Source organism: Phoca vitulina, unplaced genomic scaffold, assembly GCF_004348235.1.
Source record: "Phoca vitulina isolate PV1807 unplaced genomic scaffold, GSC_HSeal_1.0 scaffold11, whole genome shotgun sequence".
Taxonomy (NCBI): domain Eukaryota; kingdom Metazoa; phylum Chordata; class Mammalia; order Carnivora; family Phocidae; genus Phoca; species Phoca vitulina.
The window spans coordinates 27316396-27342038 of record NW_022589714.1 but is presented as its reverse complement, the minus strand read 5'-3'; the positions used below and the strand labels follow the sequence as shown (position 1 = coordinate 27342038).

Here is a 25643-nt window from a genome sequence, read left to right as displayed (position 1 = left end):
ACATAGGTGAAGACAGGAATGCTCTCAAAAAATGGCAGCTATTATTATTTCCCCATAACTAGGTCATCTCCAGGGTAGGATATGGGACAGGATGAGATCTCACTATTTCCAGAAGAGCCTAAAATCACCCTGCTTCCTTTGAATATCAATTTAAGAGCTCATATAAACTACTTGATTACTGATTTTTTTCAACTCAAGTATTATGCAAATCATTTGACTTCCTCTTTCTCTATCACTAACCTTCCTTTTCTTGTTTTTTTTCTATACAAGACGAAGAGAGTCTATAAAGTATTTGAAAGATAGTAGGGCCACATTTCCAATCAGGAGAATAGAGAAATCAAAGATTCCCTATGCATGTTAGATTTGTAGGTATCTGCTAATGAAAAAATGCATGGTGAATGAATGAGGTCTCCATTCTGTCATAGCTATGTGTTCCTTTATCTTTCAATCAATAGGTTTGTATATTTTAAAAATCACATATATTATTTTCACTGATTCTCAAAACATCCTGTAAAAAGATAGAATAGGTATTGCTATTTCTGGTTTATCAAAGGAGAAAGTGAGCCTCGGCAATATTAAGTGACTTATCCAAGTTAAGCTAAAGAACAGGACTTGACTTCAGGTCTTTTAACAACTAAGTCAGGATTATTTCCACTCTACCCCTTGACCTCTCATGCAGCCCTATCACTGCAGCAAGGTAAAGGCAAGCTGAGAAACATTGACCCAGGGAGTTTTTGTGGCCCCACATATTCCCTGAAGATGTACTTCTTCACTATTAAACAAACTTGGAGCACATCAACCTCTATGCTGCAATAAAAGATCAGAGCTAGAATTTCCAGTTTTGGACTATGGATTGGGAAGGACTTTACGAATTACTGTTTCTCCAAGTATTACCGGTCATAATAGAAAGTTATCTACAACATCTCTCACCTAAACCATAGTGAGAACTAAAGCTCAACTTGCCCTGCCAAAGGCATTACCCAGCACAAATTTTCACCTGGTAGAGAGTTTCAAAAATGATGCCAATCCTAACTAGACAAGGATATCTGGGCATCTTACTGCAGGATTTTTTTTTTCAATTTTATTTTATTATGTTATGTTAATCACCATACATTACATCATTAGTTTTTGATGTAGTGTTCCATGATTCATTGTTTGCATATAACACCCAGTTACTGCAGGATTTCTTAACTGGGGTTTATCTCTGCATTAAGAGGGCCTCCTCTGCACTTGAAAGTATGTGCAAATGTATATGTCTATGTACCCCTAATATTTCTAGAGAGATAGACCATAGATTTCATCAGATTCTCACAATGTCTCCCAAAGGCCGAGATCCTATAGGAGGACTTCAGAACAGTAGAAACAGACCTCATTATTATAAATTAATTTTTAAACTTTTTAAAAGTTTCTATTTGCATTGCAATTTTCTCTTATACTGCATCACCTTTAAAAAGCTAGACAATTTCCATAGCACATACCCTGCTATGGTGTTGTGAATTGTGTAAGAATGTTGAATCACAGACTTGTACCTCTGAAACAAGTAATACATCATATTATTAAAAAAAAAAAAAAAAAAGAAAGTAGGAAAGGAAAAATGAAGGGGGGGAAATCGGAGGGGGAGATGAACCATGAGAGACTATGGACTCTGAGAAACAAACCGAGGGTTCTAGAGGGGAGGGGGTAGGGGGATGGGTTAGTCTGGTGATGGGTATTAAAGAGGGCATGTACTGAATGAAGCACTGGGTGTTATACGCAAACAATGAATCATGGAACACTACATCAAAAACTAATGATGTAATGTATGGTGATTAACATAACATAATAACGGGCACCTGGGTGGCTCAGATGGTTGGGCGTCTGCCTTCGGCTCAGGTCATGATCCCAGGGTCCTGGGATGGAGTCCCACATCAGGCTCCCTGCTCCTTGGGAGCCTGCTTCTCCCTCTGCCTCTCTCTCTCACTTTCTCTCTCTCTCTGTCTCTCATGAATAAATAAATAAAATCTTAAAAAAAAAACCTAACATAATAAAATAAAATTTAAAAAAAAAAAAAGCTAGACAATTTCACCAAATCTTCCCAAATATATTTGGAATTCCTTTGGGACGGCGCTATGGCAGCTTTTAAAAAAGAGGCAGTCACACTCTATATCAGTCTGAAATGCTTGAAAATGCCTGCTTCCCCCTCTATGCAGCTCACTGCAGAGTAGGTAGTGGCAGGAATTTACTTATTTAATGTTTGTTAATGATTCTCTAGAGTTGTTCAGTTAGTTATTTAAAGCTTGTTAATGGTCTACTGCCTAATTCTTAACGTGAGAGTTCTTTTCTCTTTGTAAATAACATCGGTAACAGGATAAAATGTATACTGTTTTCTCCAAAATCTGTAGGTAGTTCTTTAATCCCAGTCTACTTAGTTTTCAGAAATTAGAAGGAAATCCAGAATATCCATCAAACTGGAGAATGAGATTGATCAGAAAAGAAAAGGAAAGAAATCTTTTCCAAATGAAAACATATTAAAGTTAGGTTACTAAAAGTATAATGATGAAATAAATGGAATCTTCAATGTTACATGAGTTATATGTAGCAATACACATCTTTACCAGCATCATCTGAGATGGCAAAATGCTACAAGATTTTTCAAAACATAAATAAATAAAAAGAGAAAAGCAACGGGCTTAAGGTGGAGGGAGGATAGACTACTTAAAAACAGATCATGGTGGGCCGCCTAGATGGCTCAGTTGGTTGAGCATCCAACTCTTGGTTTCAGCTCACATCATGATATCATAGGTTATGGGATCAAGCCCCGAGTTGGACTCTGCACTCAACAGGGAGTCTGCTTGAAGATTCTCTCCCTCTTCCCCTCCCCCCACTCCCCCTCCCCCCTTAAAATAAATAAATAAAATCTCAAAAAAAAATAAGAACTGATCATGGTTCTGGGTACAGTAAAGTAGAATAAGCATATGTCTCCCACTGAACACAACTATACAACTGAACAGAATGCACTGAGCAACTAGCTGTCTGAAGACTCTGAGAAGCAACTAGTAGCAAGGGGCTTGAAGTAAAAAGGCCAGAATTTGAAGCACCACCAAATCAATCGTGTGTTTGCCATTTTTGGTCTCCAGTATCCCCCAGACTAAATGTAACACAGCATCACAGTCTGAAACCCAGGGCTGGGTACTGAGCCTCAGACAGAGAGAACTCCAAGAGGAGGCCCCTTATTCAGACTTGAGGAGTGAGAAAGGGAGTACAGAAATCCCCCATTTTTTTTTTCTGAGTTCTCCTGAGCTCCAGCCCTTCAAGAAATCCCACAGGCAGTGACATTAGAAGTCCCAACAGTATAGGTACCAAAACTCTTAGGAAGGAAACCTTCCTCTCTGATCCCAGGAGAGTGGGGTCAGCTCTCACCACTGTAATATATTCTCTCTGTCTTCCTGCCACCTAGCCCTGGATGCAAGCATAGTCATCTAGTGCAGCAGAACAAGATAATGAAAGCCCCAACTTTCAGCCTAGACATAAGGAGAAAAATCTGAAAGTACTATTAAGCCAACAAATTATACAATTTAGATGAAATGAACAAATTCCTAGAAAGATACAAATTATCAAACTGACTCAAGAAGAAATAGAAAATCGAATAGGCATATAAAAAGTAAAGAAATTGAATACTTAAATTTTAAATTGGTAACTTAAAATATTCCCTCAAAGAAAACACCAGCCTCATATGGCTCCATTGATGAACTCTATTAATATTTAAAAGAATACCAATAATGCATATACTCATAAAATAAAGAAAAACTCAAAATGGATCATAGATTACATGTAAGAACCAGAACTATAAAATTTCTAGGAAAAAAAAAAAAAACAGAAAATTTTCATGACACTGGGTGAGGCAGAGTTCTTAGGCATGATACCATAAAGGGAAACAATTGATACATTAGACTTAATGAAAAATTTAAAATTCTACACTTAAAAAGATACTATTAAGTGGGACTCCTGGGTGGCTCAGTTGGTTAAGCATCTGCCTTCGGCTCAGGACATGATCCCAGGGTCCTGGGATGGAGCCCCGCATCGGGCTCCTTGCTCAGCAGAGAGCCTGCTTCTCCCTCTGCCTGCAGCTCCCCCGCTTGTGTGCACGCTCTCTCTCTCTCTCCCTCTTCTGTCAAATAAATAAATAAAATCTTTAAAAAAAAAAAAGATACTATTAAGTAAATGAAGAGACAAACCACAGACCATAAGTAAACATACACAAATCCTATGTCTGTTAAAGGCCTTGTATCCAGAATATATAAAGAACTCTTACAACAAGAAGACACAAAACCCAGTTTAAAAATGGGCAAAGACCAGCGCTGCTATGAGTCCATCCTGCGTGGCTATTCTCTAGAACAGTAGTCATTTATTTCTGTCCACCTTCTCTCCCACCTTTGTGTGCCACCACCCCATGGAAGATTCAGTGGACATGGACATGAGCCCCATGAAGCCCCAGAACTATCTTTTCAGGTGTGAACTAAAAGCCAACAAAGATTGTCACTTTAAGTTGGATAATGATGAAAATGAACACCAGTTATCTTTAAGAATGGTCAGTTTAGGGACTAGTGCAAAAGATGAATTGTACAATCATATACCTGATAAGGACTTATAATCCAAAATATATGAAGAACTCAAACAACTCAAGAGAAAAAAAAAAACAAAAAATGGGCAGATCTGGGGTGCCTGGTTGGCTCAACTGGTGGAGCATGTAATTCTTGGTCTCAGGGTTGTGAGTTTGAGCCCCACATTGGGTGTAGAGATTACTTAAAAATAAAATATGTTAAAAAGAAAAACAGGCAGATCTGAATAGACAGTTTTCTTGTGCCTATGATCTCACTTATATGTGGAATCTAGAACAAACCAAAACAAAAAACTGAACTCACAGGTACAGAGAACAGACTGTGGTTGCCAGAGGAGGAGGAGTGGAGGATAAGTAAAAGGGATGAAGGGGTCAAAAGGAAAAAACTTACAGTTATAAATAAGTCTAGGGGATGTAATGTACAACAGGGTGACTAGAGTTAATAATACTCTACTGCATATTTGAAAGTTGCTCTGAGGATAAATCTTTTAAAGATTTTATTTATTTATTTGACAGAGAGAGAGAGAGAGAGAGCACAAGCAGGGGAAGCGGCAGGCAGAGGCAGAGGGAGAAGCAGGCTCCCCACAGGGAGCCTGATGTAGGGCTCAATCCCAGGGTCACAGGATCATGACCTGAGCCAAAGGCAGACCCTTAACTGACGGAGCCACCCAGGCGCCTCAACTCTGAGAATAAATCTCAATCATAAGAAAAAAAGTTTGTACCTATGTGTGGTGATAGATGTTAATTAGACTTATTATGGTGATCATTTCTCAATATATATAATTATTGAATCATTATGTTGCACACCTGAAACTAATATGCTGTATGTCAATTATCTCTCAATTTAAAAAATAAATGAAGTCATTAATCTGTTCTCCTATATAATTTATTTGAGAATGCTATATAAATGTTTGATTTTTATATGTAAGGCATAACCCAGTGTTCATTAATTTTATTAAATCCCATAGCCTTTTACCTTTTTATTGGTATGTTTGCTTCTTTTATATGCATGTGATAATAAATATATCTGAGCTTCAGTCTAAAAAAAAGATGGATTGTACAGTGTTGAAGCAGAGGCAATGAATTATGAAGGCAGTCCAATTAAAGTGACACTGGCAACTTTGAAAATATCTGTACAGTCAATGATTTCCCTTAGGGGCTTTCAAATAACACCACCTGTGGTCTTACAGTTGAAGTGTGATTCAGGGCTGTGCATATTAGTGGACAGCATTTAGTAGCTGTGTAGGAAGATGCAGAGTCAGAAGATGAAGAGGAGGAGGATGTGAAATTCCTAAGTATATCTGGAAAGCGATCTGCCCCTGGAAGTGGTAGTGAAGTTCCACAGAAAAAAGTAAAACTTATTGTTGATGAAGATGATGATATGATGATGATGATGATGGCGATTTTGATGATGAGAGAGCTAAAGGGAAAAACTCAATAAAGATATCTATATGAGATATTCCAGCCAAAAGTGCACAAAAATCAAACCAGAATGGTAAAGACTCAAGACCATTAACACTAAGATCAAAAGGTCAAGAATTCTTCAAAAAACAAGAAAAAAAACCTTAAAACACAGAAAGGACCTAGTTCCACAGAAGACAGTAAAGCAAAATGCAAACAGAGAAAAAGGTGGTTATCTTTCCTAAGTGGAAGCCAAGGTCATCAGTTATGTGAAGAATTGTTCTGGATGACTGACCAGGTGGCTTATTCAAGATCTCTGGCAGTGGAGAAGTCTCTGTAAAAATCTAAACAGTTTGTTAAAATTCTCCCATCTTATTTCATTGCTGTAAAAGTTTCTACCTGGCTGTCCTTTTTACAAGGCAAAGTAAAAACTTTCCCTACTGTGTCTAATAAATGTAGTCCAGGTTCCATTGCCAAGAGTGTGTTGTTCAAAATGCCTGTTTGATTTTTAGAGATGGAACCCCACCCTTTGCTTGGTTTTAAGTATGTATTCAATGTTACAATAGGATATAGTAGTAGTGGTGGTCAGACAAATGCAAATGGTAAGAGAAAAAAATATACATGTGAAATAAACTCAGTATTTTCATAAAACAATAAAAATTAAAATGGCCAAAAATTTGAACCATTTGAACATGAAAAGACGTTCAAAATCATGAGGCATTAGAGAAATGCAAATTAAAATTACAGAATACCACTTCAGACCCACGAGAATGGCTATAATTAAAAAGACAGACAATAACAAGTACTGCCAAAGACGTGAAAAAACTAGAACTCTCACAAATTGCTGGTGAGAATATTAAATTGTACGGCCACTTTGGAAAACAGTTTGACAATTTCTTTAAAAATTAAATATAAATTTATCACATAAGCAAGTAATTCTACTCGTAGGTATCTAACCAAGATAAATGAAAACATATGTCCGTACAAAGATTTTATGCAAATATTCATAGCAGCATTTTTGTAACAGCTAAGAACTGGGGAGAAAAATCCAATGTCCATTAACTGGTGAATGGATAAGCAAAGTGTGCCATATTCATAGAACGGAATGCTATTCAACAATAAAAATGAACAAACTACTGATATACGCTACAACATGGATAAACTGCAAAAACATCAAGCTACATGAAAGAAGCCAGATGCAGAAAGACTACATATTACATGATTCCACTGATATTCAATGTCCAGAAAAGGCAAATCTAGAGATAATGAAAGTAGATCGGTGGTTTTGTAAGGTAAGGGGTGGGAACAGGAATTAAATGCAAACAGGCATGAGAAATTGTTCTGGGGTGGTAGAAAATATTCTAAAACTGGAAATTATACCTCAAAAAAAAAACATTGAATAATTTAAATCAGGGCTAGAAATTTCAGGTGGAAATAATTTCCATATATATGAAATCTGAGATGTTGGGAAAAACTGTCCATGGAAAACAACAGGAAAAGCTTAAAATGAGTGCTTTGAGGAGAGTAGTACATCAGCATACCAGAGATAAATCAAAAGATTCTCTATGGTAGATTGCAAATGTGGCCACAATACTTTCAACTCCTCCCAAGACTCTATTTCCCCCACTCCTATGACTTGCTGTGGCCAAAACAACGCGTAAGCAGCGGCATTATACTTATCAGTTCAGGGCCTAGACCTCCAGAGGCCACATTTACTCCACTCTTGCTGCTTTTGGAACCCAAATCTAGCCGCAAGTGAACCAATCTGGGTTGCCTTGCTGGAAGAGAGATCTGTAGAGGAAAACTGAGTTTGCCTGAGGCTGACTGAAGCCACATGAGTGAGTTCCAGCTATGATGAACCAAGCCTGACTCACGCCAGAACAGCTTTCCAGCTGGGCACAGCCAAAGTCGCCAACCCCCGGAATGGTGAGCTAAATAGTTAATGTTTCAAGTAGTCTGTTACAAAGCGGAAGCTAACTGATATCCTAAAAAAAGAGCAGACATGACTGCTGGATTACACAATGAACCAAATTACTGGGTTTTATGAAGATGTCCAATACGGACAGGCCTCCTAGGCATAGAAGTAGAAAAGCAGTCCATGAGATTGACTCAGGTCTGGGAGTTGTCAAAGTCACTGGTGGCAGAGCAAGTAACTGAATGAGCAAAGAGAGAATAACAGTAAAAGCTTCTCCATACAGTTGATTAAAGGTCTATACTGAGCAGAAATGAAAGTGAAGTTGTCAGAAAGTGCTGACAGGCTGAAAGCTAGGGAAGATTTAGGAACAGAGGTCCTGATGAAGGTAAGACAGAAACTCATTAGGACTGCTTGATGAGGGGCACTTGGCTGGCTCAGTTGGGAGAGCATATGGCTCTTGGTCTTGGAGTTGTGAGTTCAAGCCCCATGTGTGGAGTAGAGTTTACTTAAAATAAAAAAAAAAATTTTTAAGTGCATGATGAGGTGCAAAGACAAGAGGTTGTATAGAGAGAGGTATTTCAGAATTCAAGATCTGGGGGTTAGAGAAGTTCTAAGACATGATGAAATATGTACAGGATGGATAATTGAAGGGATATAAATAGATATTTGTCCATTTCATCTTAGTTGTCAAGTTTTTTGGCATCAAATTGTATAGAATATTCTCTGATTCTTTTAATGGTTGTAGGTTCTATAGTTACAAACTCTCTTCCATGTATCATATCAGTGATTTCTTGTTTCTTTCTTTATCAATCTAGCTAGACATTTAAACACTTTGCTGATATTTTCAAAGAACCAAATTTGGCTTTGTTAATTTTCTCTATTTTATGGGGGTTTTTTTTAAGATTTATTTATTTATTTATTTGACAGAGAAATAGTGAGAGAGGGAACACAAGCAGGAGGAGTGGGAGAGCGAGAAGCAGGCTTCCCGCCAAGCAGGGAGCCCAATGCAGGGCTGGATCCCAGGACCCTGGGACCCTGACCTGAGCCAAAGGCAGACGCTTAACGACTGAGCCACACAGGCGCCCCTCTACTGTATGTCTTTTTTTTCTCTATTTCATCAATGTCTGCTCTTTATTATTTCCTTCCTTCTACTTACTTTGTGTTTACTTTACCTTTTTATCCTCTAGCTTCTTAAAGTTGAAAATTTGTTAGATTTTAGATCGATCTTCTTTTCTAATATAAGCTTTAATTGCTTTATATATTTTCCTCTAAGCACTGCTTTGGCTGCATCCCACTATTCTGATTTAAGATTTTATTTTTTTAAGTAATCTCTACAACCAAATAGAAATAGGAGAAACCCTATTTCTCCCTTTAATTTCAATAATTTTTATTCCATGCATTTTGAGGCTCTGTTATTAGATACACACACATTTATGATTATGTCTCCCAAAACAATTAGCCCTTTTGTCATTATGGAACATCCCTCTTTATCTCTATTTGTCTCGATATCTATTTTATCTGATATTAATATGGCCAGTCTTATCCTCTTTTGATTATCATATGCATCATTTATTTTTTCCATCCATTCACTCTCAATCTAACTAGGTTTTTAAGTACATCTCTTATAAATAGCATATTGTCAGGTCTCACTATGTAGACATTCTCATAATCTGTCTCTTAATCAGAGTGTTTAATCCATTAATATTTAATGCAATTATAATATGGATTTAGGTCTACCATTTCAGATTTTATTTTCAGCCTGTCCCCTCTGTTTTTTGTCCCTTTGTTCCTTCATTCCTTCCTTCTTTGGATCATTTGGATATCTTTTAGAATTCAATTTGGGTTTATCTATTGACTTTGCATTATTTTTTATTGGTTGCTCTGAGAATTAAAATGTGCATCCTTAACTTTTCATTCTACTTAGAGTTAATATACCACTTCATATAAAATGTAAAAACGTTGCAATCATACAGGGAGTCCATTTACTCCCCTGTACTTGTCTACTATAATTGTCAGATCTCTATGTATACATCATACATCCCGTGAGACAATGTTATAATTTATGCTCTAAACATTTACATGTATTTTAAAGAAATTAAAAGGAATGAAATAGGATTATATATTTACCTTAATATTTGGTATTTCTGATGCTCCTTATTCAAATTTACCACCACATTTCTCAAAAATAGTTGTATAGAGATTACCAAACAACAACATTTGGCTCTCACCGGGCATGAATGCATAAATTACACATTAACACTGCCCTAATCTTTTCTCTTAAGATCATGATGGTTAAAACAATACCACTTGGTACCAATGTGATTGTAAACAAAACATAAAATTCAGGCACTGGAACTGACTGAAAATATCAGTGATAAGGTAAATTTGTTACAAGACAATACAGAACATACTTACATTGATTTTTTCATATTATAAATTGGAGTAAAAATGTTAAATATTAAAATTTTTGTTTGAAACTCTCACATCAAATTATGCAAATCCCCTCAATATGAATAAAAATGTCAGGGAATATTTTCAACTCTTTTTTAAAAGTGCCTGAATCTGTGTATTTTCAAAGTAAATACACAACGTTAACTAAGGCATAACTGTATGTCTGAAATAAAAAATGAAAACCATCTATTTCCCTTTAAGTAAAAGACAGATACAGGAATATTTGGAAAGTTACAGAATCCATGAAAATTGAGAATTAAACTGACTTTATAAAGAAAACAGCAGGGTGTCTGGATGGTGTAGTCAGTTAAGCGTCTGACACGGTTTTGGCTCAGGTCTTGATCTCAGGGTCATAGGATTAAGCCCTGCATCAGGCTCCAAGCTTAGCATGGAGTCTGCTTAGGATTCTCTCTCCCTCTCCCTCTGCCCCTCCCCTCCATTCTATCTCTCTTTCTAAAATAATAAATAAATCTTAAAAAAAAAAAAGAAAAGAAAAGAAGACAGGGTGCCTGGGTGGCTCAGTTGGTTAAACTTTTGCCTTCGGCTCAGGTCATGATCTCAGGATCCTGGGATCAAGCCCTGCATTGGGCTCTCTGTTCAGCAGCAAGTCTGCTTCTCCCTCTTCCTCTCCCTCTGTGATCTCTCTCACTCTCTCCCTCTCTCTCAAATAAATAAATAATCTTTTAAAAAATAATTTTAATAAATTTTAAAAAAGAAAACATCAAATATTCATTCATTTAACAAACATTTACTGAGCTTTATTCAGGGCCAGACACTGAGCTAAGAACTAGGGATTTCGACTACCTTCAAGATACTCACAATCTTGCAGAAGAGATGAACAAAAAACTCAATTATTATTATGAAGAGAGAACTAAGAAAGTTTCCTGGAAGAAATGATCTATGAACTACGTTTCAAAGGGAAGTCAGGAGTTAGCCTCTTGTGCCTGAGTATTTTTGTTTTTTCTGGCAGTGGGTGGGCAATGAGAGGAATGGAAGAGAAAAAGAGGCTTTCTCAGTTGGAAATAACATGGACAAAATAATAATCCTAAAAGGTCACAATCTGTTTGGAGAATTAAAAATGTGGACAAATGGTCAGACTAGAACTATCACAAGGACATCAGGATAGGGGTCATTCTGATGTCATATTAAGAAAGTTGAACTTGGGGCACCTGACTGGCTCAGTCAGTGGAGTGTGCACTCTTGATCTCAGGGTTGTAAGTTCAAGCCCCACATCGGGTGCAGAGATTACTTTTAAAAAAAATAAAAAAAGAAAGTTGAACTTAATTACCTTGGAGGAAATGGGAGGCCACTGAAGGATAATGAGTAGGGGAGGAATATGGCTTACCCAACCCTTTCTCCCTTGACTACCTCTACTATAGAAGCTAGGAAAAATAAAAGCTCACATCCCAAGCTTCCCTTGCAGATGGCCTGTGACACAGTTCTGACCAGTGAAGTGTAAGAAGAAACCTAACTGGAAAGGCTTCTGGCAAAAATTTTGATTTCCTGATGAATATCCTTCCTTGGCTAGCTCTATCCCTTCCTCTCCTTCCTTCTTTGAATTGGGGCATGATGTCTGGAGCCGTGCCAGCCATCCTACTACCATGAAGCTCAAGCAAAGCCTGAAGCATCTCTAGACTTCCTGCTGTGAGAGAATATAAATCCCTGTTTATTAATAATCCATTTTTATGTTGGGATTACTTGAATCTGAATGTCTTCCTGACTAATAAAAGCGTTAAGAATTTGTATTTTGTGGGGCACCTGGGTGGCTCAGTTGGTTGGACGGCCAACTCTCAGCTAAGGTCTCGATCTCAGGGTCATGAGTTCAAGCCCCATGTTGGGCTCCATGCTTGGCAGGGAGCCTACTTAAAAAAAAAAAAAAAGAATTTGTACTTTGGAATGATTTTTATTAAATTAGTGTATACGGATTGGGGATGAGGAGGCAGGGAGACTGGTTTGGAGACCTATTATAGGGTCTGAACCAAGGCAACCATAATGGATGTAGTAAGGGAAGCAGATTCCAGAGATTTAAAAGAGGACAGGATAGACAGGAAGGGGTCTGTCATATCTTCCAGATTTCTAGTTTGAGCAGCTGCAAGGGTAGGGGTGAGGTAGTGCCACTCTCCAAAACAGTGGCAGATAGGGTTCGGGACTGACGAGGTCAGTATTCAGTCTGAGATACCTACAGTACCTCCATGTGAAAATGAGGGGAAAGCAGTTGCCTATCTGTAGCTGGAGGTCAAGAGTGAAAGTCTGAATTTGAGATACAGATTTCTGAGTAACCATTATATGTGGGTAAACTAAAACAGTAAGGATGGTTAGATCCTGCAAGGAGAGTTGAAATAGGGTGGGCAAAAATGAGGCCCCGTTGGGCGCCTGGGTGGCTCAGTTGGTTAAGCGACTGCCTTCAGCTCAGGTCATGATCCTGGAGTCCCTGGATCGAGTCCCGCATCGGGCTCCCTGCTCGGCAGGGAGCCTGCTTCTCCCTCTGACCCTCCCCCCTCTCATGTGCTCTCTCTCTCTCTCTCACTCTGTCTCAAATAAATAAATAAAATCTTAAAAAAAAAAAAAAAAAATGAGGCCCCGCACATCTATTAAGACAAAAAGTAGGTTAGTGTTTGCTGAGGGTTGGGGATGGAGGAAGGAAGTGGGAGGGGGGAATGGGGAATGTCTGCTTACAGGTATGGAGTTTCTTTTGACGGTAATAAAAATGTTCTAAAATTAAACTGTGTGATGGTTGCACAACATTGCAGATACACTGAAACTCACTGAATTGTACATTTTAAATAGGTGAACTGTATAACATGTGAATTATAGCTCAATAAAGCTGTTAAAAAAAATTGGGCTCAAGGCAGAACCATGGGAATATCAACATATAAGTAGGAGGAGGATCCAGTGCAGGAACAGAGGGAATCATGGCAAGAAAATGGAGCAAAATTAAGAATATTGTCCAAAAACCTGGGAGAAAAAGTTTCAAAGAGGGATCAGTGGCTAACAGTGTCAAATGCAAAATATGTTGATTAAGTTAAAGACTGACACATTTGATTGAACAATCTGGAACTCACTGGTGCTAAGAGTGATTTTAAGTAGTTGTGGCAGAAGCCAGATTACACAAAGTTATGGAATAAATGAGAGGTGAGGAACAGAAGGTAACAAAGAACCTTTTTCAGGAAACTTTTCTCACCAAGAGAAGAACTGGTGGTATAGGGAGGTTTGTATTGTTTTCAAAGGCAGCACAGAGCAGTCACTCTGGAAAACAGTATGGAGGTTCCTCAAAAAGTTGAACATAGAACTACCCTATGACCCAGCAAATTGCACTACTAGGTATTTATCCAGAGGATACAAACATAGTGATTTGAAGGGGCACGTGCACCCCAATGTTTATAGCAGCAGTATCCACAATAGCCAAACTGTGGAAAGAGTCCAGATGTCCATCAATGGATGAATGGATAAAGATGTGCAGTGTGTGTGTGTTTGTGTGTATACACATAAATATATGTATATGTATCTATATATGTATCATGGAATATTACACAGCCATCAAAAAGAATGAACTCTTGCCATTTGCAATGACATGGATGGAACTAGAGGGTATTATGCTAAGGAAGTAAGTCAGTCAGAGAAAGACAAATACCATATGATTTCACTCATTTGTGGAATTTAAGAAACAAAAGAGATGAACATAGAGGAAGGGAAGGAAAAATAAAATAAAAGGAAAACAGGGAGGCAAACCATAAGAGATTCTTAACTACAGGGAATAAACTGTTGCTGGAGGAGAGATGGGTGGGAGAATGGGGTAACTGATGGGCATTAAGGAGGGCATCTGATGTAATGAGCGCTGGATGTGGTATGCAACTGGTGAATCATTGAATTCTACCGCTGAAACTAGTAATACAGTATGTGTTAATTAAATTGAATTTAAATTAAAAAAATTTTTTTAAAGACAGCAGATATGATGCTTATGTGTTAGGGAAAAGAGCCTGCAAGGAGGGAGCAATAGAAAATAAATGAGGAAGGGATGATTCATGGAACAACATCTCCAAGAGTTGGGAAGAAAAGGAATTCACGACATAAGCATGAAATATGAGAATGGAGGACGACAGATGGGTTTTTCTATTGGACTGGGAGGAAAGCTTAAGATACACTTAGTTTTTAGGGGCCAAAAAGTTTAAAGTGCTATTGCTTGGGGTGCCTGGGTGGCTCAGTCGGTTAAGTGTCTGCCTTCGGCTCAGGTCATGATCTCAGGGTCCTGGGATCAAGCGCCATGTCAGGCTCCCTGCTCAGTGGGGAGTCTGCTTGTCCCTCTCCCTCTGCCCCCTCACTCCTGCTCATGCTCTCTCCCTCTCAAATAAATAAATAAATAAATAAACAAAGTGCTACTGCTTGATGGCATCGATGTTCTCCGTGAGTTAGGAGACAAAAGTCACTGGCCAAGGGTGAAGGAGTAGGCTTAAGGATTTGAGGAGAACATAGACACTTAAAACAATTCTTACAGGAATGGAGCACTGGGTGTTATATGCAAACAATGAATCATGGAACACTATATCAAAAACTAATGATGTATGTTGACTAACATAACAATAAAATAAAATTTTTTTAAAAAGCAATTCTTACGGGAGACAGATTTGCAAGGAAGAAGTTTAAAAGCAGAGACACATCTTGAACACTTTAAAAAACTGTAATATATTTCAAAGCTGATAAAAACCACCTTGTACATAACTAATTGCCTACAAATTTATTATACTTTGCATTAGGATTTGTAATGACCACACTGAACACATGAGCAAGATGTCATAAATCCCTGGACATATGGTATCCGAAGTCAAAATACAACCCAATGATACTTGAGCACTGGATCTGAAAAACATGGTATCCTGCAAAAGCACAGCTTCAGGGCTACCAGAAAGGCACACATCCAGTCATTCTCCCAGGCCCTCTGCAGCAGTGGACATGACTTTCCAGTCTCACTACGTGTGAAAAAAGAGTGATCAGGCTGTTTTGCTATAGTTGCCAGAAAAGAAATCAAAAAGCGATTTTTTTGCTTCTCCTGAGAGGGCTCATAGCAGGTGACCTCCTACAGTGTTCAAATAAAATAATGTTATGTCAAGGGCCTTTGCCAACTGTCAAGTAGTATACGAAAAATATTTTTATTGTAGCTGACATTCACGTATATTTCTTTACAGATTTAAAGGAATGTAGAGCTAGGAACCTCTTTTTTCCTAATCATATCGGCATATTCTGAGCTCTGAAAACAGCCATGTGCCTTCCTAGATCTTTGCCTATCCTCATGTGTTCTGCTGGGGGTTGCTCTCATTTCCTTTCTGTCTAGCCAGATACTACTCAACCTGCATGCTTCAGCATAAATATCCCTGCCTCTTGGGAGGCTTTTCTGATCACCCCAGCTAGAAGCAGTCATTTCATCAGAACAATTCCAACCATTCCTTTTCTTTTTTTTTAAGATTTTATTTATTTATTTCAGAGAGAAAGCGAGCGAGAGAGCATGAGCGAGGGGGAGGGGCAGAGGGAGAGGGAGAAGCAGACTACCCTGGGGAGCAAGGAGCGTGACTTGGGACTCGATCCCAGGACCCTGGGATCATGACCTGAGCCGACGGCAGACGCTTAAATGACTGAGCCACCCAGGCATCCCCCAACCATTCCTTTTCTATACATAATTTGTTACTTGGTATTTTTGTTAATTATATCTTCATCTTTACCTGCCTTAATCTCCTAGAAGGCAGGAATCATGTTTTACATGATGCTTTTTTAGCATGATGCTTTGCACATAGCACAAACATGGCCCGTTACTTCCAGAAGGGGCTTCAACGACCATCTTCATGTTACCAGTGAACACCAACTCTAAGTCTCAGAGACACTAAGAACTTGACCAAGATCACACAGTTAGTGGCACAGCTGGAACCTAAAATCAGGATTCAAACTCTATTCTTACATTCCTTTCATTAAACGAAGACTTGCAATTAGCCTACTTCTATTTTATAAACCAAATCTCAAAAAAGAGTCATTCTTGAGCCTTAAGATTACACAAAGATTCAAACTTCTCTGGAAAAGCTCTTATTTCAACTTTCATTGAGATTGCATTTAATTGGCTTGGATTGCATGGGGAAAAAGTGGGTTTCTCTTCTTCCTTCGTTTTTTTTCCTTTTAGCACTCTGTTTTGTTGCCATGTAGCTAAAGTAAAGATAAATTATATGGTAGTGGTGATGCTGGCATAATAAAGGTCGGTGAACAGGGTGAATTTGTCTTTTTTACAAATGTATTGGCTGTACTTGTATACCCTGGCCTTTGATGCTCTTGCCACATTTGTGATTCATAGTTGGAAACAGCACAGCAGTTCAGTTACCGTAACAGAAGAAACCAGCAACTATAATATTTCAGCACTGATATCGGAAATGACCTAGAAGTAATCGTCCAGGGCAGGGGCTATACTTCAGACCTTCTGTTAGCCCTACTATCTAACATCACACGTTGTACAGAACAAAAAAGTAAATTTGTTTTGAAAATAACTGCATGAAGATAAATGAATACTATATCATGTATAGAGTTCAATTTATGACTGATTTAATTAGGATAAATTAATTTAGACCTAGAATTTAACTCTAGGCAAAGAATTTATTTATAAAGATAACCCAACTACAAAAGAGAGCTAAATAATAAACTATCATTTTCTCTAATCCACTGAATTGGGTAATTCTCAATGAAATATACACATTTAATGAGAAGTTATGAAATATGGTTATTTTGCTGACTATTCTTGCATGGTTTGATAAAGGTTCACTCTGGGAATATAATGAGGCCAAGAGAGTTTACGTGGAACATCCTTTCATCTAGGATAACTTGGATAATCACTGGAAAAGCCTAAAGGATTAATCTCTTCTGCTTTGTTAGAAATGTCCACTAACAATTCACTCAACTTAGCTTGTCCCTTTCATTGAGAATGTTGGGCATATTATTCTCTGAGCTATGAGTGACACAGTTAAACACCACAGGGCAGACAAAATGTAGCCAGGGAGTTCTTGTCTTACTCAGTCCTTATCTTGCTATGTGACTCTTTGGGAACTGCTTAACTTAACTCTTTTGGTTCCTTTACCTCAAACGGGAAGTGAAGATATTTACTCGAATCCTGATAGATATACAACACACTCTTCCCCCTTCTTAATGTGAAACAAGGCTTCCCTTATTCCACTGAGCTGATGAATAGGGATCATTTACCACTGTTCACTCTGGGCATTCTCAAAGGGCATTATAATTGTCTTCACTGAAGTACTCCCAAGACTCTTTCTTGAAATCTAATGGTACCTCAGTTACCCATATCACTTTCTGAAATTTCCTTAAAATCAGAATTGTCACTGCCCGATTTTCACCACAGGAATCCAGGGTAACAGTTAACCATTGTGTAAAGTCACAGCATAAAACATAAATCCTCAGGAAAAGTACCCTTCTTAGATACCCAGATTGAACACCTGCTTTCTACACTGTGCCCTACTTCAGTGTGAAGTCACTTCTCTTCATTGGCTGTTTATGAAAAAAAAAAAAAATACTACACAAGTTCTTTATATTCATACATAAAACACATAATTCTATCTATCTCATTGGGTCTTTATAGTCAGTGAGTTGGAGTTACAGCGTTCAGCCCTTGCTGGTCGGGCTAATAGTTTCACATTCTCATATGCTATTATTAAAATTCTGAGGACTGGGGCGCCTGGGTGGCTCAGTTGGTTAAGCGACTGCCTTCGGCTCAGGTCATGATCCTGGAGTTCCAGGATCGAGTCCCGCATCGGACTCCCTGCTCAGCAGGGAGTCTGCTTCTCCCTCTGATCCTCCCCTCTCTCATGCTCTCTCTCTCTGTCTCATTCTCTCTCTCAAATAAATAAATAAAAATCTTTAATAAAAAAAATAAAATAAAATAAAATAAAATTCTGAGGACTATTAAGCCAGTAAAGATGAATTTACAAGTATGTCAAGATCAAAAGGGCTGGTAGGTGGTTACAGTTCCAAAACATCTTATAAACATGAATATTATTTAGTTGTAGCTTCATGAGGAGGAAACTGCTGCATGTTGAAGAAATGTGTTCATTATATATTTAATGAAGAAAACAAAGCTGGAGCTCCTCAGACAAGAGATGTGACTTTCTTCAGAAAGCAAAGTGGGTTCTGATGCCATGGTCTCCCCCCGCCCGACCCCCCGGACAAAGAATTCTCTGACTACCTGGGAAGATACATCCTGAAATTTCCAGTCCAGCTGGGACTCCTTCCTGGGCATGTAGATAGCAGAAGCAATATCATCTGCCAGGGAAAGCAGCACAGGACTAACGAACTTCTTCAAGGGCTTTCCCAAAGCTTTTTCACATTTCAAAATGAGTCAGCACATCCTAAATTCATTTTCCTCATTTGACCACTATGGAAATGCTGAAAGTGAATTATCTACTTACTGAGATTGGAATGAGGAAGGCACTAACTTCTTAGTTCAATATGATTATGACTTGTCAAAAATCAAAACACTTTTTTTGAGAAATATTTTGCAAGGCTACTACTAAAAAGCAACAAGAATATCCATTATGCCTTCAAATTCTAATTTTTTTAAATGCTGGAATCCAAAAAATTCAGAGGTATTTCTCAAGGAGAAAATCCTTTAAGAAATGGCATTTTGAGAAAAAGGGAGAAGAAAAAATAATTCCCAATGTTTTCCTCAAGGGAAAATGTTTTATTTGTGGTAAGATATAGAAATATTTTACCAGTGAAGAAAAGAGTGAGGAAACGTGACATTTTCATACAATACAGACTCAGAATTTTCACTTATAAAATAACATTCTTTGTTTGAGTAGTTTATCAAAGAAATTTGGTACAAAAAGGAACACAGGTAGCCCATCAACAAATTAAGCCAATATTGTATTTAATTTCCTGAGAAAAGAAATATTTTTTTCCTTTTTTTTAAGTAGCTCTACACCCAACCTGGGACCCAAACTCACGTCCCCGAGACCAAGACTCAGCATGCTCCACCAACTGAGTCAGTAAGGCACACTGAGAAAAAAATATTCTAACCAAATCCATTTTGTTATAATTAGTGACTTACATTTTTAATACCAACTCCAGGGCAATTTTTAAAAGCTAGAAAGAAATTCAGCAAATGTTGAATTCCAAACAATGTCCTGAGAATGTGCATTTTTTTCTGCCCAACTCTTGAGTTCTAATTGCCCAGTTCCGTGAAGTGGCACACACTGAGAAATTTTTCATTCATTCAATAAGTATTTATTAAGAACTCACTATATACCAGGCAATAGGGATACAGCCCTAAACAAGAGAGACATGATTCATGTCCTCAAGGAGCTCACAGGCTAGCAGATGAGGCAAATGTGAAGTATAGACAAGATGTCAAACTGGACTAGGGATCTTGTGTGATGAGTTAAAGAATTAAACAACTGCTCCCAGCTTTCCTAACCAAATGCAAGCTCAGGATGAATGCTTAACTCAGAGATAACTGAATAAGACATACTCCTAGCTCAATTTTTGGTGTGTGTTTTAGCTGAAATGCCTAATGGCTAATATAATAATCCATAAAAGGATTATCTTAATTCTATCACTTATGTTTATGGAGCTGGTAGTCTCTTTTTAAAATCAAAATCCTAAATTCTGATGTTTGCATCCTGACCATTATTTATTTTTTGTCACATCTAAAGGAGTTATTCTATTAACTAGATATCCAAAAATGCTGCTTCATAATAGACACAGTTTATGTTGTCTCCCACAAATTTCAATTAATTAGTTTAATTAAGAATTCAAATTGTGCAAAGATTTTTATTTTTCCACATTTTTAAATTCAATTTTACAAGATGTAATGATCGCTACCCAGTACTGAATATTTACTATGAACTATGTTTATTTTACGTAGTTACTTGTAAATCTCCCTCTATAACTCTGCAAGGTACTATTGGTCCTATTTTTCAGATAGGGAAACTGAGGTGCTGAGAAGTTAAGAAAGTTTCCCAGAACCACACAGCTAGTTAGTGTAAAGACAAGAATGGAACCTCTTGATTATCTGACTGGTTAATTTTTTCTCTTAAGTATCCTAAATTGGGAACAGCGTTCTCACCCTCCAGGGCCACACGCAATAGAATTACTCACTGTGCAACATTATAATGATATTGCAATAATGCAGTTAAAGCTTTCAAGCAACCAGAGTCCAACAAAACATCTAGGGTGCAATAAAACATCTGACTGACTAGTGAAACGAAATGTCAAATAACTTCTCAGGTAAATGGCAAGGAAATGGAGGGTGTCTAACTATGAAGTCTTTGCTAAAATGAGTAAACTGCACCAAGCATTGCTACCAGTAACCTCCCAGCCTGGCTGTGTGAAACTCTCCTAAAAAGAGAGAAAATTATCTCACACTAAGTGGGGGTTGGCCTGGAAATTCATAAAGGAACGCTGGGCCAGGGAAAGCTTGTGCTTTTCCGTATTGTTCTACCTTCAGTGGGGCTCAGTCCCATAGCAGTCCGCCCTCATCACTGCACCCACATCACCTGCTCACGGAGGTATGGTCCGCCTTCCGAGAGCAAAGACCAGCACACACGATCAGATAAAGCCAGATCACTACCACCACTTTGCAAAAATCCTCAGATGGCCCCAGTAAAACATGGACAGCTTTATGGGTGAATATGAAGGTAAACTTGAGAGCCTAAAATGAAATGCACACGGATCAAATTGCTCTGCACTAACTTCCTAAGAGCTCTCTGTCGTCGGCTATCCAAGTCCAAGGGAACTACCACAGCATCCAGAGAGCTTCCACCGGCAAATGACAGCAAACCAAGCTGAGATCCACCCGGTGGCTAAGTTTCCTGAGGTCTGTAGCGCTTTTAGGGGCTGTCTTTCCCCTCTGGTACAGCGGCCCCGCTACACAAGAAATTTGTGAACACCGTTCGTTTGCTAGGCACTAATGTTGGGGAATTGCTTAAAAAGAAACGTCACTTTCGACCTGGGGGCAGCATGCTCGCCATTCAACGCCCTACTGGTTTCTTAACACGCATATGATTAATATTGGTACTCAGGAAAGAGAACTTCTTCTGACCTTGAGCGTGCGCGCTAAATAAATTACCTCAGAACGAAAGTGGTGGGATCTCATAACAGCATCTGGGGAGAAAAGAGAAAAACGAGACTTCATTTAACTCCCTGTTCTTCACCTGCCGAGTTGCTAATGACTTGCATGAGGGACAAGGGTCGGGAAGGCACCTTCCAGACGCCTTGATTTCGGTGGGGACACACTGTAGGGCGGGGAGGTTATTAGGCCATCGGTCTCTAGGTGAGTTCTCCGAGAGAAGTTTCAGGGAAAGTTCTGGGAGAGTTGGGGAGCCCCGAACTCTCCATGCCTTACTTTCTTACCCCTAAGCTCCAGCGATGGATAGGTGAAGTGAGGATGCCGCAGCCCCGGATTCCGCTCCTATTACCCTTAGGGCTTTAGCAAACTGACACTTGGAATTTGCGTCCGTGCCTCCCCTCCCAGCTCTGGACATCACCGTGGTTATCCCATCCCGGGAGACCGGAGGAAGGCGGTGAGGGTAAAAAGGGCAAGGGACGTTAAACACATAAACGTACTAGGCTTGCGGAGTGGGCAATGATGGGGGTAGGGACCGCGTCGCAGACGCGAGCTCCGCTTCACTCTCCAAATTGGCTTAAATGTTCCTTCTAGTCCGAAGAAACCCGTCGCGGCGTGTCTTACCTCGGCTCCTTGAACGACCCGAAAAGACCGATTTCATCGGATGCCTCCCTTTCTGGAGCCTGCGGTGCCAGCAGCAAAAGAAGACGATGGTGGCGATGGTGCCCAGCAGAAGCAACAAGAGGAAGAGGGCACATTGGATGCTGTAGGGTCTCAGCAAGACGAGGAAAGCCGCGGCGATCATGGTGCGGGCGAGGCGGGGGCGGCTCGGCGGCGGGGCTGGAGGGCGGCGGCACAGGCACCCGTGCCGGGCGCACCACGAAGCGGCGGGCACGGGCGAGCGCGCCTCAGCGCGTCATGCCCGGCGCTCGCGGCCCCGCGCCCAGCCCAATGGCTGCGCACCCCGCGCCAGCCGCGCTATGCGAGTGATCCAGGGCTGCGGGGAGCGCTTGCCATGACTCAGCAGACGGCGACGAGGCAGGGACTTGGCGGCGGGGAGCCTCTCCCCTCCCTCCCCAGGCGCCCCCGCCCCCGTCCGTGCGCAGCCCCCGGGCGCAGCCCCGCCAGGGACGCGGCGGGCTGGGAGGAGCAGCACTGCCGCTGTGGCCACACGGGTCCCGCGCATCGTCTTGCGGCCGCCACCGGCCTCGGCATCCCAGAAGCCGGGCGCACGTGGGTCGGGGCGGGGACGCGGCGCCCGGGCTGCAGCGGCGGCGGCCCGCGGGGGGCGGGAATGGGGCGCCGCGGCGGGGGCTCGCCTGATGACATCACGGCCGGGCTGCGGCAACGCGGGCGCGCGGACATGGCTGCGGCGGCTTCGGCGGCGGCCGCGGGCTGCGCCCGGGCCTGAGTGCCCAGCGCCCTCCCGCGGGGCCGCCCGCCAGTCCGCGCGGTCCGCGGGTACACAGACCCCGCGCCTCTCTGCTCCCCGACACCCGGGGCTTCCACCTATCCAGCCTCCCTGGGCCGAATTGCTGGGGAGCCCGGCGACAGGGGGCGCCAAGGAGCCCGGGGGAAAACCGTGAGGCGCTGGCGGGAGCCTGCAGGCGGTGCTACCCCCACCTCCAACCTCCCCGCGCCCCGCCCCGAGGTTGGGGCTTTGGAGGATGCAGCCGGGTGAGCTATTGCTTGCGGGGGGTTCCTCGCACGCTGAAGCGTGAACACCGGGAAGGGCCTTCCCTGGGAATTGGGGTTTTCCAGGCACGGGAGGCCCACCCTCTCCAAGCCCCTCTAAAGTGGGAGCGCTCCCCAGTAGAACGCTCCGGTCTGCAGACGTGAACTGTTACACCCCCAAACTAGGTGTTATTTCTCAGCCGAGAAATGGGCACTTTAGATCCTCCTGCATCCCTGCGTTTACCGTCAAACCTTGACTCATTCAGTGCGTTTGAAGAGAGAGGCAATTTCAGATTTAGGGAACTGGCAGATAAAGGAAGTTGGAGACTGGCTTGTAAATATTTTGAGGAGAAATATTTTAGGGAGTGTGAGGAAATAATGATCTGCCACGCTCAAAACGCACACATTCCCTCCTGCCCCCTCCTCGTTCTTCATAACCCGCAAAAAGTATATTGTTGATGGCCAGGAGATTTTACAGCGGTCTCTGGTGCAGTGTCAACGCAGAAGGTGTGGCGGGAGCGCTGCAGTGTGCCTTTCTGCGGACAGCCACTGCCACCTGGCCCGGAAGCCGCTGCAGCTGCAGTCTGCGGCATCTTTTGGCCTTGGCCGGCCGGCCGGGTCCTTTACCGCGTTGCGCTGCTCCCTAGGCAATGCAGGCATTCCCTGGCGGGGAGGGGTGGGAGGCGGGGAGGGACGGCTGTTTTTTGCTTATTTTGTTTTATTTACTCACATAAGGCAACTGCAATTATAGTGACATAAACTAACACATTATCGCCTTTATGGAGTCTCTATTAACTACTGAGGTGGACTCTTAGTTTGGCATATTTAAGACACTGAAGAAATTGTCATTAAAAAAGTAATTTGTAAAATTCTGAAAAGCATTTAAAGAATAGATGACAACACTTAAGTTGTATTTGCTTGTGGGATCTCAAAATCGGTATCGTTTTCTAACTATACAAAACCAACTGTACAACTCTGCATAAAAGCTTAACCATTGATATTTCCAAGGCCTTGAACATATTACCGTAGGCTTTAAAGGAAACTCAAAAAGGCATTGCCTAATGCATTTCCTAAATGCCAGATTCATAAACATGGGAAACCATGGATGAAATTTTCTTACCTACAAGTTGTTTCCTAAAGCAAAATAAACATTCAAGTTGTTGAGACGTGTTGCATCACATTCGGTTGTTTTGGTTTGAAGATGCAAGGACCTTGCTTGCAGATGCTGTATAAGGTGAAAATGTTGAATGTCAAAGAAGAGGCTGTGCTACAAGTCAGGATAGGCTTCATAGGTCCCTGGTACTCGGGGTCGGCCAGGTAGCACTGCAACATGTTCACATTGCTCAAAGGTCTCCTGCTACCGCAGCCCACTGCAGTGAGAGACTGTATTCCTGTCCATTGTGCAGGAGTATTGAAGAGAATCCTGAGAGTCTGCAATGTGTGGCACATCAGGAAAGGAAGAATTCTTTACTGCATTGACTCCCAGGGACCCGGTAGAATAATTTAAAACAACAAAACTGAATTAACCTTCTGCAAACATTGGCAGAAATATCTAATAGAATTTAGGAAGGTCACTTTTACTTTGTACTTCCCACCAGCTAAAATTTGTGAGTGAGCTAACATGGCCTAAATATCCTTGAAAGGTGTCTAAGATCACAAACACAGCATAGTAACCAATTTGCTCCAAACTCTGCATTTTTAACAACAAAAAGCAACTAAATAACAATTATGGTTTTCTGAGCTATTACTTTAGCACAATTGTTATCATCCTGTGTCTTGCTGCAGCCATTTGTAAGTTTCAAATACACACAAGAACATCATTTATCTCTCTTGGCAGGCAAATGCCTTAACTGCCATGCAGTAGGATTATAGATATTTCTTTTTAGAGGCATTTGTGTTTGTTCTTTACATCAGTTATCTCAAGGATACTAATAATAAGGAAACCAAATCATTGAAAGAATTTAGTATTCAGGTTCCATTGCTATTTTCTGATTTGTTGCTAATTTATCATTTCCATCTCCAAATAATGGCATGTTATTAATTGCTTCTTTTTTAAAAAAAATTTTTTATTGTTATGTTAATCCCCATACATTACATCATTAGTTTTAGATGTAGTGTTCCATGATTCATTGTTTGTGCATAACACCCAGTGCTCCATGCAGAACGTGCCCTCCTCAATACCCATCACCAGGCTAACCCATCCTCCCACCCCCCTCCCCTCTAGAACCCTCAGTTTGTTTTTCAGAGTCCATCGTCTCTCATGGTTCGTCTACCCCTCCGATTTCCCCCCCTTCATTCTTCCCCTCCTGCTAAAAAAAAAAAAAAAAAAAAAAAAAAAAAAAAAAAAAAAAAAAAAAAGTCTTGCACAATTCCCCCCTCCTCCCCGAGCACAGCCCCCCCCCCATGTCTATCACCCAGTCACCCCCTCCCTCCCACCCCACCCCCCCACTCCAGCAACCCTCAGTTTGTTTCCTGAGATTAAGAATTCCTCGTATCAGTGAGGT

The 25643-nt window shown here is 40.6% G+C and overlaps 2 protein-coding genes and 1 pseudogene across 16 annotated transcripts in view; 2 read left to right on the top strand and 1 right to left on the bottom strand.

Annotated features, from left to right (window-relative positions):
• DST (dystonin) overlaps window positions 1-22347 on the bottom strand; it is a 470596-nt gene extending 448249 nt beyond the window's left edge. For 4 of the 12 annotated variants that reach the window (XM_032409610.1, XM_032409591.1, XM_032409594.1 and 1 more), the window contains exons 1-2: window positions 22090-22347; window positions 21442-21503 (exon numbers count right to left, since the gene is read on the bottom strand). In XM_032409610.1, coding sequence (XP_032265501.1) covers window positions 21442-21503; window positions 22090-22270 — 243 coding nt within the window. In that variant the 5' untranslated portion in view covers window positions 22271-22347. The remainder of the gene's footprint in view (window positions 1-21441; window positions 21504-22089) is intronic. The other 8 variants (XM_032409609.1, XM_032409611.1, XM_032409592.1 and 5 more) reach the window with 4 other exon arrangements.
• LOC116635522 lies at window positions 4149-7179 on the top strand (annotated as a pseudogene).
• A 493-nt stretch (window positions 22348-22840) lies between the features above and the next one.
• Window positions 22841-25643, top strand: part of BEND6 (BEN domain containing 6) — a 55832-nt gene continuing 53029 nt past the window's right edge. For all 4 annotated transcript variants that reach the window (XM_032409620.1, XM_032409619.1, XM_032409617.1 and 1 more), the window contains exon 1: window positions 22841-23142. The gene's annotated coding sequence lies outside the window, so the exon portion shown is untranslated. The remainder of the gene's footprint in view (window positions 23143-25643) is intronic.